Source organism: Polypterus senegalus, chromosome 18, assembly GCF_016835505.1.
Source record: "Polypterus senegalus isolate Bchr_013 chromosome 18, ASM1683550v1, whole genome shotgun sequence".
In the NCBI taxonomy this organism is placed as follows: Eukaryota; Metazoa; Chordata; class Cladistia; order Polypteriformes; family Polypteridae; genus Polypterus; species Polypterus senegalus.
Window position 1 is genome coordinate 19985254 of NC_053171.1, and position 13441 is coordinate 19998694.

Genomic DNA, 13441 nt, shown 5'->3' on the forward strand with positions numbered 1-13441 from the left:
AATCGTCATTACTGCCTCACTGGCTATTCTTTTCTTTTAAGTACACACACGCGGAAGTTTGTGTCCCGTCTCTCTATCGCTGGATGCAGTTTGTTGAATAAGTGGATGAATGTTTCTTCAGACATTCGAAAGTTCTCCAGCCACTGAGTGTTTGTAAAACCGGGAACAATCACATCCCACCACTCTGAAGCACGGTTAAATGTCCAAACAGATGGTCTGTTGCAGCGACTTTTTTGCAAAATGTGGAAGATCTGTAATATACAGAATCAGCATTTTAATGTTACACTGGCAGTTAAATTCATTTTATGCTTTGCAACAGTGATAAAAGTTAGCTAGTGATGTGCTTTTTTTAGATGCTTACCCTTGCGCGTCGTCGAGCTAAAGTGTTGTCGTTGTCTGCGTGTTGTAAAAGTTCCACGTTGTCACGGCAGTAGAGGCGGCGCAACTATAACGACACGGGAATAATCCCGCCCACTCTAAAGCGGTACTTAACTGCAGTTGAAACGCAAACCGAGCCGAACTGAGCCGAACCAAGGTGAGCTGTACTGAACCGTGCTGTGCCGTACTATGCAGTGGAAAAGCGCCTAATCTATCTATCTATCTATCTATCTATCTATCTATCTATCTATCTATCTATCTATCTATCTATCTATCTGTCTGTCTGTCTGGCTATCTATTATATAGCGCCTTTCTCATCTATCTATCTATCTATCTATCTATCTATCTATCTATCTATCTATCTATCTATCTATCTATCTATCCTTCCTGTACCCTTTTGTACCACAGTTTAAAATGACAAATCAATCAATTCAGATGTGATTAAAGTGCACATTGCAGACTTTCATTTAAGGGGATTTGCATACATTCTGGTCACGCCATGGATTTGTTTTGGTGCTTGAGGCAGGGAAAATTCTTTATTGTTTTGCCGATCAGTTGTTTATTCAAGGAATTAAATCTACCAAATACAAAGTTCTGGTAGAAAAATGAGCACCATTAAATTGTACAATAAAATAAATGAGGCCCTGGTGCCCACCCCACTCTTCCCATCCCTTTCTACTAATACTTCCATTGAATGTACTGTAGCTTGATATGCTGTAACTGTCAAGTTTGAGTCGTAGCCATGTCAACTGGTCCTCAATTCCCCAAGAGCACTTCTTTGATCAGTGGTTCCACCCAAAACCCAGTTTGATTAAACGTTATTTAGCCCAGAGCTTCCACTTACTCATTTTAATCACAGATTCACCATTCGACACTGATAATGCCCAATAAGGCTAAATACAAAAAAAAGAGGCTATCAAAGCTGATAGGCAGACTGTGAATTTGTAACAAGTTATTAATATGGATTTTTCAGTAAAATAACAGAGGGAGAATAGTCTCTATTGAAGTTGGGTACAAGGGAGAGAAGAAACATCAAACAGAAGAAAAAGTAAGAGAAAAATAGAAATTGGCAAATTTAGACCAAAAAATAGCTATGATAGACCATTCCCAAAAAAACACATGGAGACTGATTTACTTATAGATGACATAGAGTATCTGGGGCTAAGACCAAAACATATAGTTCACATGGAGTTAATTACTATTATTATATCCTCTGCACAAACTTAAGTTGAATATTTTGGAGGTTCCTGTTTCTAGCAGAGATGCTAATTTAAAAAAAAATAATAGGCCATTGGTGAGCAGGGTTTATGTATAGGCAAAGTCAAGAGTGCATTGAGGGCTAACATTGGCATCACAGAAGTCAGAGAAAAGCTCTTGACAACGATCCCACGTGCGCGGATCACCTATGTGCCTGAGCGGTAACACAAGGGAGCTGTGCGAGTTAAGATTATGTATACACGGTGCTGTGCTTTCCATTTATGTCATTTTTAAATTGTCATTTTTAACAGCCAGAAAAACACAAAAGTGTAACGTTTTTCACACAAACACACACACACTGCTATATGAGGCTAGATTAATTGACACCAAAATTTCAAATATGGACAAGTTACTTATACCGTTACAGTATTTGATGCCTATCCCTGTGCGCACACCAATGCTGAAAAACATGATCCAAACTGAATGTTCGTCCAGAGTTTTGATACGACTTTATGCGCATCAGCATGTCCAAATGTTCTGCCTCAAGGCGGTTATGAGATTTTGTCTTGATGGCATTCATGAGACTGAAACCGCATTCTCAATCGGCACTCAACGCTTGAAACGTTGCAAGCCAGCATCGCAAATTCTTCTTCTTTGACTACTTATTGAACTATAGCTGCAAATGTTCTAAGCAGACCGATTTTGAGTTTTTCAGACACAACAAATCGAAAATTGCGATACTGCATCATCACTGTGTTTGACAGCTCATTCAGCTCAGTTGACTGGGGAAGGAAATGATGGTAACCTTTCTGCCAGCTTCGTGATCTCTGTGTCTCCATTATCAAAGTCAGCTCAGTTGGAAATAACTGTGCCTTCGAACAACCTCCAGTCTATCAATTAATTTTCTAGAAAGCGAGCCTCCACATGTGCAAACAGATACGTCAAACGAACCGGGCAATAGGTGTCACATTGACTTCCTTATCACCATTCATAAAGGCTTTTGCTTCCTCACTCCAGTACTGATCGCGTAACTTTAACATTTTCATCTTCACAAACTGAAATGCTTCAAATAGTGCTTTGCTGTAATAATCTGCTCAATTCAGCTAATTCACCAACCATGTTGTCGAATATTATTAGTGCAGCTCGAATCTGTGGGTTGGCCATCCGCCTAATGCAGTATTTGCTGATTGGATCGTTACATTGTTCGACCTGCTTCTTACAGTAATCGATCGAAACAGGAATATTTCTGATGAAAGCTCTTAGTGTAAAATGCCTAGAAAGCCATTGCACTTCACTTAGTGGCCAAAATGAAACTGAATCGTTGTCTAGACCTGCTGCCATTTTTGTGAATTCTGTTTATTTCACTGATGACCTGCTAAACGTCGTATACACTGTTGTTCACAGTATGGTGTTAATGTCCTGCATTAACTGAACGTGCTTGCAGGCGTCATCCATGGTGAGGTTTTCCCGGTGAGCGACACGGTGTTGTTCAAACAAGTGTGGAATCTCATGTCAAAGTTGAGCGGCCACACCTTTTGGTGCACGGCAATTTTTTTACCAGGTGCATAGCCGCACAGCTTAAAGGGAATGTTGGCTGTTGACCACCCTTCTCCTTCATCACAACACTCGTTCAGCTCACTCTGCATGGGCCCCAAAGGCTGGATTCCCTGAGATACAACACATACTCCAGACGTGGTCCAATGTGACTGCCTCCTGTTCCCCAAACTGAATGTCCCCACTGCAGGACAATGCTGTGCGAATGATGAAGACATCAAGTCAACTACAGAAGAGCTTTTGCGCATACAAGACAAGGCAATTTATATGAGTGGCATAGAAAAGTTTTGTGAATTTTATAACAAAGTAATTATTACTTGTGGAGATCATGTTGAAAAAAGGGTTAATTGTTTGGACCCACAACTTTTTAGGTTTAGACTCACCCTACTGTGTTGTATTATTATTGGTATTATACTATTGTCACTAGACTGAATCTCACTGTGCTGACATTAAATTGTGGCATGACAGTAAACTTGAACAACATCTCTTTAAATGATAGAAATGAATGCACATGGAAATGCACATTCAAGTCCATATCTATATCATTTAATACAATTATTTGTTTTGCAGGTATCTTGCCTTGTACAAAGGACTGGTACCCAAAGTTATGAGACTTGGTCCAGGTAATTACATTTATTTCCATTTTAAGATTCATTTATTTTTTATTTGAAAGGTTTATCCAAAGTGATTGTATAACACGATTTTCAAAGTCTTAACATAATGTATTAGTGCTGTTTTGCTAAAGTGGAAGAAATAGCAGGAGAAAAGGCAACAGGGTGCCAGGTGAGGAGATGAAGCAGAAAAGAAATGTTAACCAGAAAAACTTGAAAGTCCAAAACCAGAAGGAACAACCAAACTGCCAAAGCCCAATGTAAACCAAAAATCAATATCAAAACAAATTTTTAAAAAGTCCTGCTAAATAGATTTACACTAACTACTGCACTAATGCGCTAACGTTTTTTTAACATACTAATTCCAGAAACTTGGACACTACCATAAGGCACACTGCCATCTAAAATAACTGCTTTCCAATTACATCACATGTAAGTGCCATCCACCTTTTGCCAGCAATGAGGTGGCATTGCCAGCAACAGTATGGCCATGGGCATTAAAAAAATACCTTAAATTACGGTGGCAGCGATCGAAAACCATGGAATGTAAACAGCAGCAGAGTAATGATAAAAATATTCATAACCTCAAAGTGAAAATAAAATTACAATATACTTAGAAAACTAGAATCAGCCACTAGGCTCATAACAAGTACAGAAGGAATGGCAAACAGGCTGTTGATCAATTGGTTTTAAATAGCATCTTTCACAGTGAACCAATCACAAGGTGCTTTTCAGGAACAGTATCATTTTTTCCGTATTCCTACAGTCTGCTTATACTGTCAGAATAAGTGACTTGCCCAGGATAAGGGATAAAAAAAAGCCTGAAGTAGTCGAGTGGCTGGTAATCTGTAGTGTCCACTAGCATGCTGTGTTGTTTGGGGAAGTCCAGTAGCCAGCTTGCCTCCCACTAATCTATATCTGTGTAGTTGCTGTAGGCGTGTCAGCTAGACAAGCGTCTTCAGCTCTACGATCAGCTGGGATCCAATCAGCTGTGTGCAGATCAGCTGATCTAGGGCCCTGTCTTTCGTTTTCACTTTCCAGATCATTTGCATCAAAATCAGTGTTTGTGTAGACCTCCCATGCGAATTGTTGCTGTAGGCACGTCAACTGCACGATCAGCTGGGGACCGATCAGCTGATACAGGTACCTGACCTTCGTTTTTCATCTCCAGATCGCTTTCATTAAAATCAGAGCTCGATAAGTCAGAGTCTGTTAAATTAAAATAAATAATATGCATGGAGTTTTTTGCCCGATGTCTAGACGTTGTTTACACTACGCTATTCATGCACACACAGGCATTCAATATCAAGTCAACAAGTCTAATAGTCCTCCCAGCAAAGAGGGTCCACCTATAACGTAACAGTGAGTTTTATCGACGTTTACAGCTTTTACCGCCCTCAATCCTTTGTGTCGACAAAAGTCAACATATGTCCTAAAAGAGTTAAAGTGGAGGACAAACAAACTGTAATTGCCTTTACTACACTGTTGGCACGTAGACTCATCTTGCTCAACTGGAAGAATCCTAACTCACCTCTTTTAAGTCAGTGGGTAACTGATATTATCTAAAATTGGAAGAAATCAAATTCTCACTTAGAGGATCTGTACAAAACTCTTTCAAAACCTATCAGGATCTGATAAATAACATTTTAGAATAAACATTTAAATTGAGGAAGAGGATTCTCTCCCCTCTTTTTCTATTCTGTTTTTTTTTTTTTTTTTTTTATTGATTTACATATTTTTACCATTATTAAAGTGCTACTCTGCTGACCTAGCTCTCTTTCTCATGGGTGGGGGTCAATTTGTTTCAAATCCGTTTTGTTAAACTTGATTTGCATGTATGGGATGTTTTTTGATTTTAATAAAATAATATATATATATATATATATATATATATATATATATATATATATATATATATATATAAAAGAAACATTCTCTGGTGTTATATAAGATTGTTTTGGGAAGTCTAACAATAGTAAATAAATAAATAAAAGGGCAATTTCTGTAGGGTGGTACTGGACTGCGTGTATGCCTGGGGTTTTGCCAAATAAAATCCTGAGCTGTTTCATCGTGTGGTGGGTGTGGCAACACACTGTACCAGGGCATGCTCACAGAACTGACCTGTCCTCACCTACTAATTATAATGATTTTCTTTTATATAGCACTTTTCTAACCTGCTCAAAGTGCATAATGTAGACAGTGGAGAAACCACTTCAACCACAACTAATTAGTAGCCTCCATCTGGAAGATGCGAAGGCAGCCATTCTTGTGCCAATACACTCACCTCACTTTATCTATTAGGTGGTGAAGTAGTGAGAGATAGCCAGTACAGGACAGGGGATGGTTAAGGGGCCAGAGAGACAAAGCCGGCACACCCTACTTTTGTTGAAAGATGCTCAGGAATCTTTTTATGACCATAGAAAATCAGGAACTTGGTTTGATGTCTCATCCAAAGGACAGCATCAAATTTTATAGCACAGTGTCCCCGTCACTGCACTGGGACAGTGGGATCCACCATCAGGCCATGGTGGTCTTACCAACACCTCTTTCAAAAGAATGATAACACTGAAGAAGACTGAATCCATTCTTCTGTTGATTCCAGAGCTCCTAGTATCTCAGGTGTCGTTCCCATGGGTAGGGTGTACAGCTTAGCAGTGGCACCAGGAAGACAAACAGAAAAGAGAAGAGTCAGTAGTCGTTTATAGTAATCATCTTGCTTATGACCAACAGCAGAGATGCAATGAGAACAGGAAGTGCGTGTGCAAAGGCAACTCAAACTGCAAGGTTCAGGGACTTTGAAGGCAAGGGGACATGTAAAGGAGTCATCTACCCTTGTTGTACGGGACACCTCTGCATACTTGTCAGGGAGTTCTCATATGCAAGAATCTTCATTTATAATTCACATGGTATGGTACTGTGATTTCAAAATGGTATAACTATAAATGTCTGGAAGTTATTATTGAAAATGTAAATCATAAAAATGGGAAAGAAAAAGTAGGCTGTCAAAAGGATGCCTGCACTTGCAATGTGCGGCCTCCTAATAACTTTTTGAAATTAATAATCAAAGAGAAAGCCCACAAGAACCTATGACACGACACAGTCAACTCAGCATGTTAAGGAATCATGTGAGTGGGTCGGACTTCACAGTAAGGTCCCTAAGTCAATTGGAAACAGAAGAAAGTTTATGTAAAGCTGCTGTGTTCATACAATTAGAGAGAAATTAACAAAGACAGCTTCTCAGTGCTGGTGTCTGCTTATTCTTCAAACAGCTTCTTCTCCTTGTGTTTTTATGTGCTTTTTCAAAGAGCCATAGGTGGCAGTATGGAAAATCTGAGATCCCTGGGGGTTTCTGCCTTCTAATCAGTACAGAGTTCACAATGAGGAGAATGATGATAATTGCATGTGCATTTGAACCCACTTTTTTTTTTTAATGATCATTAGCATAACTTTCATCTGTTTGTGCCTAGGGGGCGCTGTGATGCTTCTAGTTTATGAATATGCATATGGATGGCTGCAAAGGAACTGGTGAAGGAGCCCAATATACCTTCTGAAGACGGGAGTGAAGCTGGATCATTGCAAGACATGATACGTCCCCATCCCTCTGAACATGAGTGATTCATATTTATATGACCAGATTGATGTTTACATTTTAACTTTATGCTTTTAATTTCTTTCTAAAAATGTCTGTAATTCCTTCCCGTTTTCACAAGATGACAGTGAAGCCATCACAGGAACGCAGCTGGAAATACTTTTGGGACTCCTTATGTTGAACTATGAGTTGCATTTGGCTGAACCATTTCAAATCCAGAAAGGTTGTAGCAGCTTCTGGAAATCTCATGAGATTTCTAAACACTACTCCATTGTTTTTAAATTAAAGAAGAACACCTGAAAACTTGTAATAGAAGAATGTGTATCAAACGATGGAATGTAAGGTGTCTGAATAGAATGATTCCAATAATAATGGCTTCAGTTTTGGAGGTATACAAATAACCAAGATCAGATCCAAACACCTTCATCATTTAAGAGTATAACCTGCGTCCAAGTAACGCACGGCTGCTTTGTCACCCCTCTACTCATGTTGGGCTACACAACAAACGTTTTAGTCCGTCCATATTTTACAGGGGACCTGACAAGATCTTCATCCAACCATTTCCTGTCAAACGTTCATTAGAGGTCCCACAAGCTTATACATTCAAGTCATATATGATACACCAAGAAATATATGTTTAGCATTAAATAAGGAGCTATGTTTTTATATCAGATCAGCAGTCGTCCAACAACAAAAATGGCAGTAGTTGTTATTACGGGGGAGGGGGGGGATGGGTATGGGGGGAGTAAATGTTCCCTTGTTAGGTGTTCATGCAACCATAGCCTGTCAATTAAATAATAATACAGTAATTGCATTGTTATCTAGGAAATGCACATAATAAACATATAGTGATGTGATGAATGCATCACAAGGAAATATTGTGTGCTAGTCTTAGTGAAAACTGTTCGTCTAGGAGTTACTCACAGTCACCTCTCATCTTTAATGCAGACTTGTGAAGAAACTAGGATCTGGGATATGCATAGTGTTTGTGTAGGATGTAGGTGCAGTATATATTGTAACTGCCAAAGTGAGTTCAAAGAAGATGATCATAACATTGAAAGATTGATTAGAATCTGAGCCAATATCACATTTATTGCAAATCCAAAAAAAAAAAAAACTATAGAAATGTAACCAATTTTCTAACTATATGCAATAAGTTAGTACTTTCCATTAGGAGAAGGTGTGTTATACTCCAAGAATCAGTGGTGTTTCTGGTCTCTAGAGCAGGTCACGCATGTCTCAACCTCCTGTTCTTGTAGTTCTGGCATCAGAGTACACCATAAATATCTTTGTGCCCTGCTTCCAGCAATAAACCTTCAAATGACTCTGGATGATCTGGCCCCCGAGCACACCCTTGGTCCACCACACTGAGATTCCTGCTCTTTCCACTACTTAATGAAGGGCCTTTTCTTACAGTCCACTTACCTCTTTACCCTAGAGAACAGCTCGTTTGATGCCACTCACCTGTTGTTAGGTAGTCCCCTTGTTGGTTTCCCTCCAAAATTTGAACTGTCAAACTTTGCAAGTTGTCACAACTACCAGCTAGCCTTTTCAATACTCTCTCCAGCCATCTGATAATGACAGCAGTGCAGATTTGTTGACACATTACAATACAGTATGTTACAATGAGCAGCACACAAAATGACAAAATGGTTTTGCCTCTAAAAGACGCATAAAACAGGCCAGGGCCCAACCAAAACCTGCCCAGAAAAGGCCTCACTCAAAGGCAGCCTGACCCCAATACTCTACTGGCAGGCTTCAGCCTATACAGGCCAAAAAGGAGATTTCAAAATGAACTTTGATGATCCAAAATATGAAAAATGCCCTTCAAGGCAGATGGAAGTCTATAAACACCCTCTGCCTTAGGAACAAAGCAAATGATAATTATAATAAGCAAATCATACTTTAGAAATTAAAATATTTATTGAGAGGAGCAAAAATCAAAAGTGACAAATGCAAAAATGAAGCTAGAAAGAAAGGGTTTTACTAAAAAGGCAAACAAAAAAAATTGAATCTCAAATGTAATCCAAACAATCAAAGGTCAAAACAGAAGCAATAAATTCAAAAAATCAATTACCATGAGAAACACTCTTAGAAGGTCAAACAATCCATGAACCACTAAGAAACTCGCTTCCAAGTTTGAATTCATGGGCTGAGTGTTTTCCCTTAATGACGACGCAAAGGTGGTCCTTCCTTTTGGTTTTCCACTCATTAAATACAAGGAACATCAGAGTAGGCAACACATGCACCTCTCCCTGTAAACCTTCTACAAAAACCACCCTGCCCATTACTTGGGCCTTCCTTCTTTCCTCTTTTTCACTAGTTGAGCTTTTTTCACTGGTCATCTCCTTACTCCGAGCTCAGCCCTGCCAAGGGGGAGGATGGTCTTTTAAATCATAGCCAATACTTATTTCTGGGCATCCAGCAGTAAATAATTCTGGAGTCCCAGCTGGCAACACAAACTCTTGCTCATTCCCCCTCACCGTAAAGATGTATTAGTGAGGGTCAAACTGGCTGTCCTCCCCAGTTTGCTTGTGGAGCTATAATATATAATAATATTTGAAAATACATTGATTTCATTTCTCCTGTTTCATTTCATGTCTTGTGTAACCCGTCTTTGTGAAGGTAGATTGCCCTGCTGTTCATATGCGCTTTCACCTCCCCGTTCTTCTTCACTATGCATATATTGTAATATTATCAGACTGAACAAGATAAATATTTGGGGCACCAACGAGGTGCAACCCATTTTATTGGGGCAATTATTAAATAATATGATAACAAATCCTTATGAAAATGATAATATGGAGTACTTCAGTCCATCTTCTCTTCAAAGGTAGCTACTGGAGTAAGAGTCCAACTCTCCCAGTGGCGGGTTCCTAACTGAATGCTGACATCCAGGCGTTGATATTCTTATAAGCAGATTGGACCGGAAGAGGTGGGACCTTTGTGATGTCAGAGGAAGTGACACTATAGTTCTTCCAGCCAATTGTTTTCTGCTCTGGGAACAAAAGGGGAGAAGGAGTTAATGACAGTGCAGACTCGTGGCCTTGAGGCAAATGACATTTCATTTTAGAACTTTGAAGATGCCCCTAATGGTGTGTCTCATATTAAACACATATATTGTATATAGTTAACTTCACTGCCTCCTGTACACCAGAGAGTACAAAGTACAAATTTTCTACAATGAAGATTTCAATTTTGCAGTGTAGAGATTTCTGGTTTCCAGTCCAAATGTGCAGCTTTCAAGGGGAACTGACATCTCAGAATAATTTTATACAAACTATGGATATATACAAACTACTACTTGCTGTGTCCAGTCTAGGGTCATGGGTCCAAGAGCCTGTCTTGGTAGCATCATTTTCAAGTGAGAAGCTAAACCTGAATGGCGTATATGTAAACTATACAAAATAATGTTTTTTCCAAATTGGAAAATTCAGATTTTTATATAGAAACTGAGTTTTCCTGAGTAGGGTTGCACTGAGAAAGAACAGTTATCAGCCTTGCTAAATGATTACTAACCATTAAATAAATGAATGTTGAAGTTACTTGTTGTCTACCCTTTTACCTCAAAAATAAGGAGTCCAGGTTAAAAACGAAGATCAAGATCTTGGAAGTGAAAGTTTCCATTGGAAATCTGAAACATTTTTGAGATACAATGCTTATTGTATAAAGAGAGGATTTCCTTCAGCAATAATAATTTTATATCAGGATTACTAAAGAAAAATAAAACCTTTGTCACCTTTATATTAAGTCCTGTTCATTGACTGTTTTTGGGTATTTTATAATAATTAAAATTTTACATCAGTTTCTTTTGAGTATGGGTGTGTTTTGTCAATGCTACTGTTTTGTTTTTTTTTGTTTTTTTGCTCACAGAAGTGATTTTCACTTTACAAGCACCTGACATCCCTTGCTGGCTCTGAATGTACATCTGCTGACATACCGCATCAGTGATGTTCCTGGGATCATTGGGTGTTCCAGGTCATTCAGCGTCATACATACTCCTCCACTTAGGATGATCAGACCCCAGCATGTGTCCACATGGCCATCTACTCTGACCCCATGGCTCAGCTCTCCTGAGCCACAGCCATCTTGAGGCTCTCTCTGCCACTTTGATGGTGCTGCAAATGGCTTTCCTCTCCCTCTCTCCTTTGATGTCTAAACTACTACATTACATTTTTCTGAGGTGTTTACAAGTGAGCAAGTGGATAACTTCCCAGAGGTAAACACGACTACTAAGGAGGTACTGAGGGATTTGGAAATTGTAGAGGGAGAAGTACTGCTCAGATTAAATAAGATGAAATCAAACAAATCACCAGGCCCAGATAATATTTATCCTCGTGTTCTTAAGGAGGCTAGTGAGTACAGATATAAACCCTTGACACATATTTTTAGTTAGTCACTGTGCACTGGAGAGATTCCAAAGGACTGGAAAATGGCAAATATCATCCCATTATATAAAAAGGGTGACAGGGCAGATCCAAGCAACTATAGGCCAGTAAGCTTAACATATATCACAGAAAAATTAATGGAAGGAATTATTAAGGATAAGATTGAGCAACACATGGCAAGGACAGGAGTTATTCTGAACAGCCAGCATGGGTTCAGATGAGGGAGGTCGTGTTTTACTAACATGTTGGAATTCTATGAGGTTGCAACGAAAGCATACGATCAAAGTGGAGCTTATGATATTATTTATCTGCACTTTCAGAAAGCATTTGATAAGGTGCCACATGAGAGGATGGGCATCAAGTTAAAAGAAGTGGGAGTTCAGGGTGATGTTTTTAGATGGGTGCAGAATTGGCTCAGACACAGGAAGCAGAGGGTGATGGTGTGAGGAACCTCATCAGAACTGGCTGATGTTAAGAGTGGTGACCAGCAGGGGGCAGTGCTAGATCTGCTGCTATTTTTAATATATATAAATGATTTAGATAGGAATATAAGTAACAAGCTGGTTAAATTTGCAGATGATACCAAGACAGGTGGATTAGCAGATAATTTGGAATCCGTTATATCATTACAGAAGGACTTGGATAGCATACAGGCTTGGGCAGACATGTGGCAGATGAAATTTAATGTCAGTAAATGTAAGGAATTACACATAGGAAGTAAAAATATTAGGTTTGAATACACAATGGGCGGTCGGAAAATCGAGAGTACACCTTATGAGAAGGATTTAGGAGTCATAGTGGACTCTACGCTATCAACTTCCCAACAGTGTTCAGAAGCCATTAAGAAGGCTAACAATGTCAGGTTATATAGCGCCTTGATCTGTGGAGTACAAGTCACAGGAGGTTCTGCTGAGCCTTTATAATGCACTGGTGAGGCCTCATCTGGAGTACTGTGTGCAGTTTTGGTCTCCAGGCTACAAAAAGGACAAAGCGGCACAAGAGAAGGTCCAGAGAAGAGCGACTAGGCTGATTTAGGGCTACAGGGGATGAGTTATGAGGAAAGATTAAAAGAGCTGAGCCTTTACAGTTTAAGCAAAAGAAGATTAAGAGGTGACCTGATTGAAGTGTTAAAAATTCTGAAGGGAATTAGTACAGTGGATCGAGACTTGTATTTTAAAATGAGTTCATCAAGAACACGGAGACACAGTTGGAAACTTGTTAAGGGGTAAATTTCACACAAACATTAGGAAGTTTTTCTTTACACAAAGAACGACAGACACTTGGAATAAGCTACCAAGTAGTGTGGTAGACAGTAAGGCCGTTAGGGACTTTCAAAACTCGACTTGATGTTTTCTTGGAGGAAATAAGTGGATAGGACTGGCGAGCTTTGTTGGCCTGAATGGCCTTTTCTTGTCTAGATTGTTCTAATATACTGTTCTAATACTAAAGGCTCCAACCAGAGAATGGGCCGCAAATCCCCTGCACCCAAATTTCAATAGGAAATACCTAGCTCTCCATCTTGACTTTGCTTTGTCCAAGCAATCTTCCTATGGGACTGTTAGCTCCAGTAGCTTGACTTGCTTAATGGATTCAGACACAAGGAGTATAACTGGTTGCAGGGTGGTGGCTGCAATATGGCTGGGGAAGTTCAGCTCCTGACTGAAGCCCAAGAATAACTTCCAGTCTCTTGCTGATGCCAAGATGCCTGCAGAATGATGATCTCT

At 39.4% G+C, this 13441-nt stretch overlaps 1 protein-coding gene across 1 annotated transcript in view; it reads left to right on the top strand.

Annotated features, from left to right (window-relative positions):
• The window catches only part of slc25a21 (solute carrier family 25 member 21), a 489146-nt gene extending 478034 nt beyond the window's left edge, over positions 1 to 11112 (top strand). The window contains exons 10-11 of the mRNA XM_039741079.1: positions 3700 to 3752; positions 7208 to 11112. Of these exons, the coding sequence (XP_039597013.1) occupies positions 3700 to 3752; positions 7208 to 7269 (115 nt within the window). The 3' untranslated portion in view covers positions 7270 to 11112. The remainder of the gene's footprint in view (positions 1 to 3699; positions 3753 to 7207) is intronic.
• Positions 11113 to 13441: the final 2329 nt, after the last annotated feature.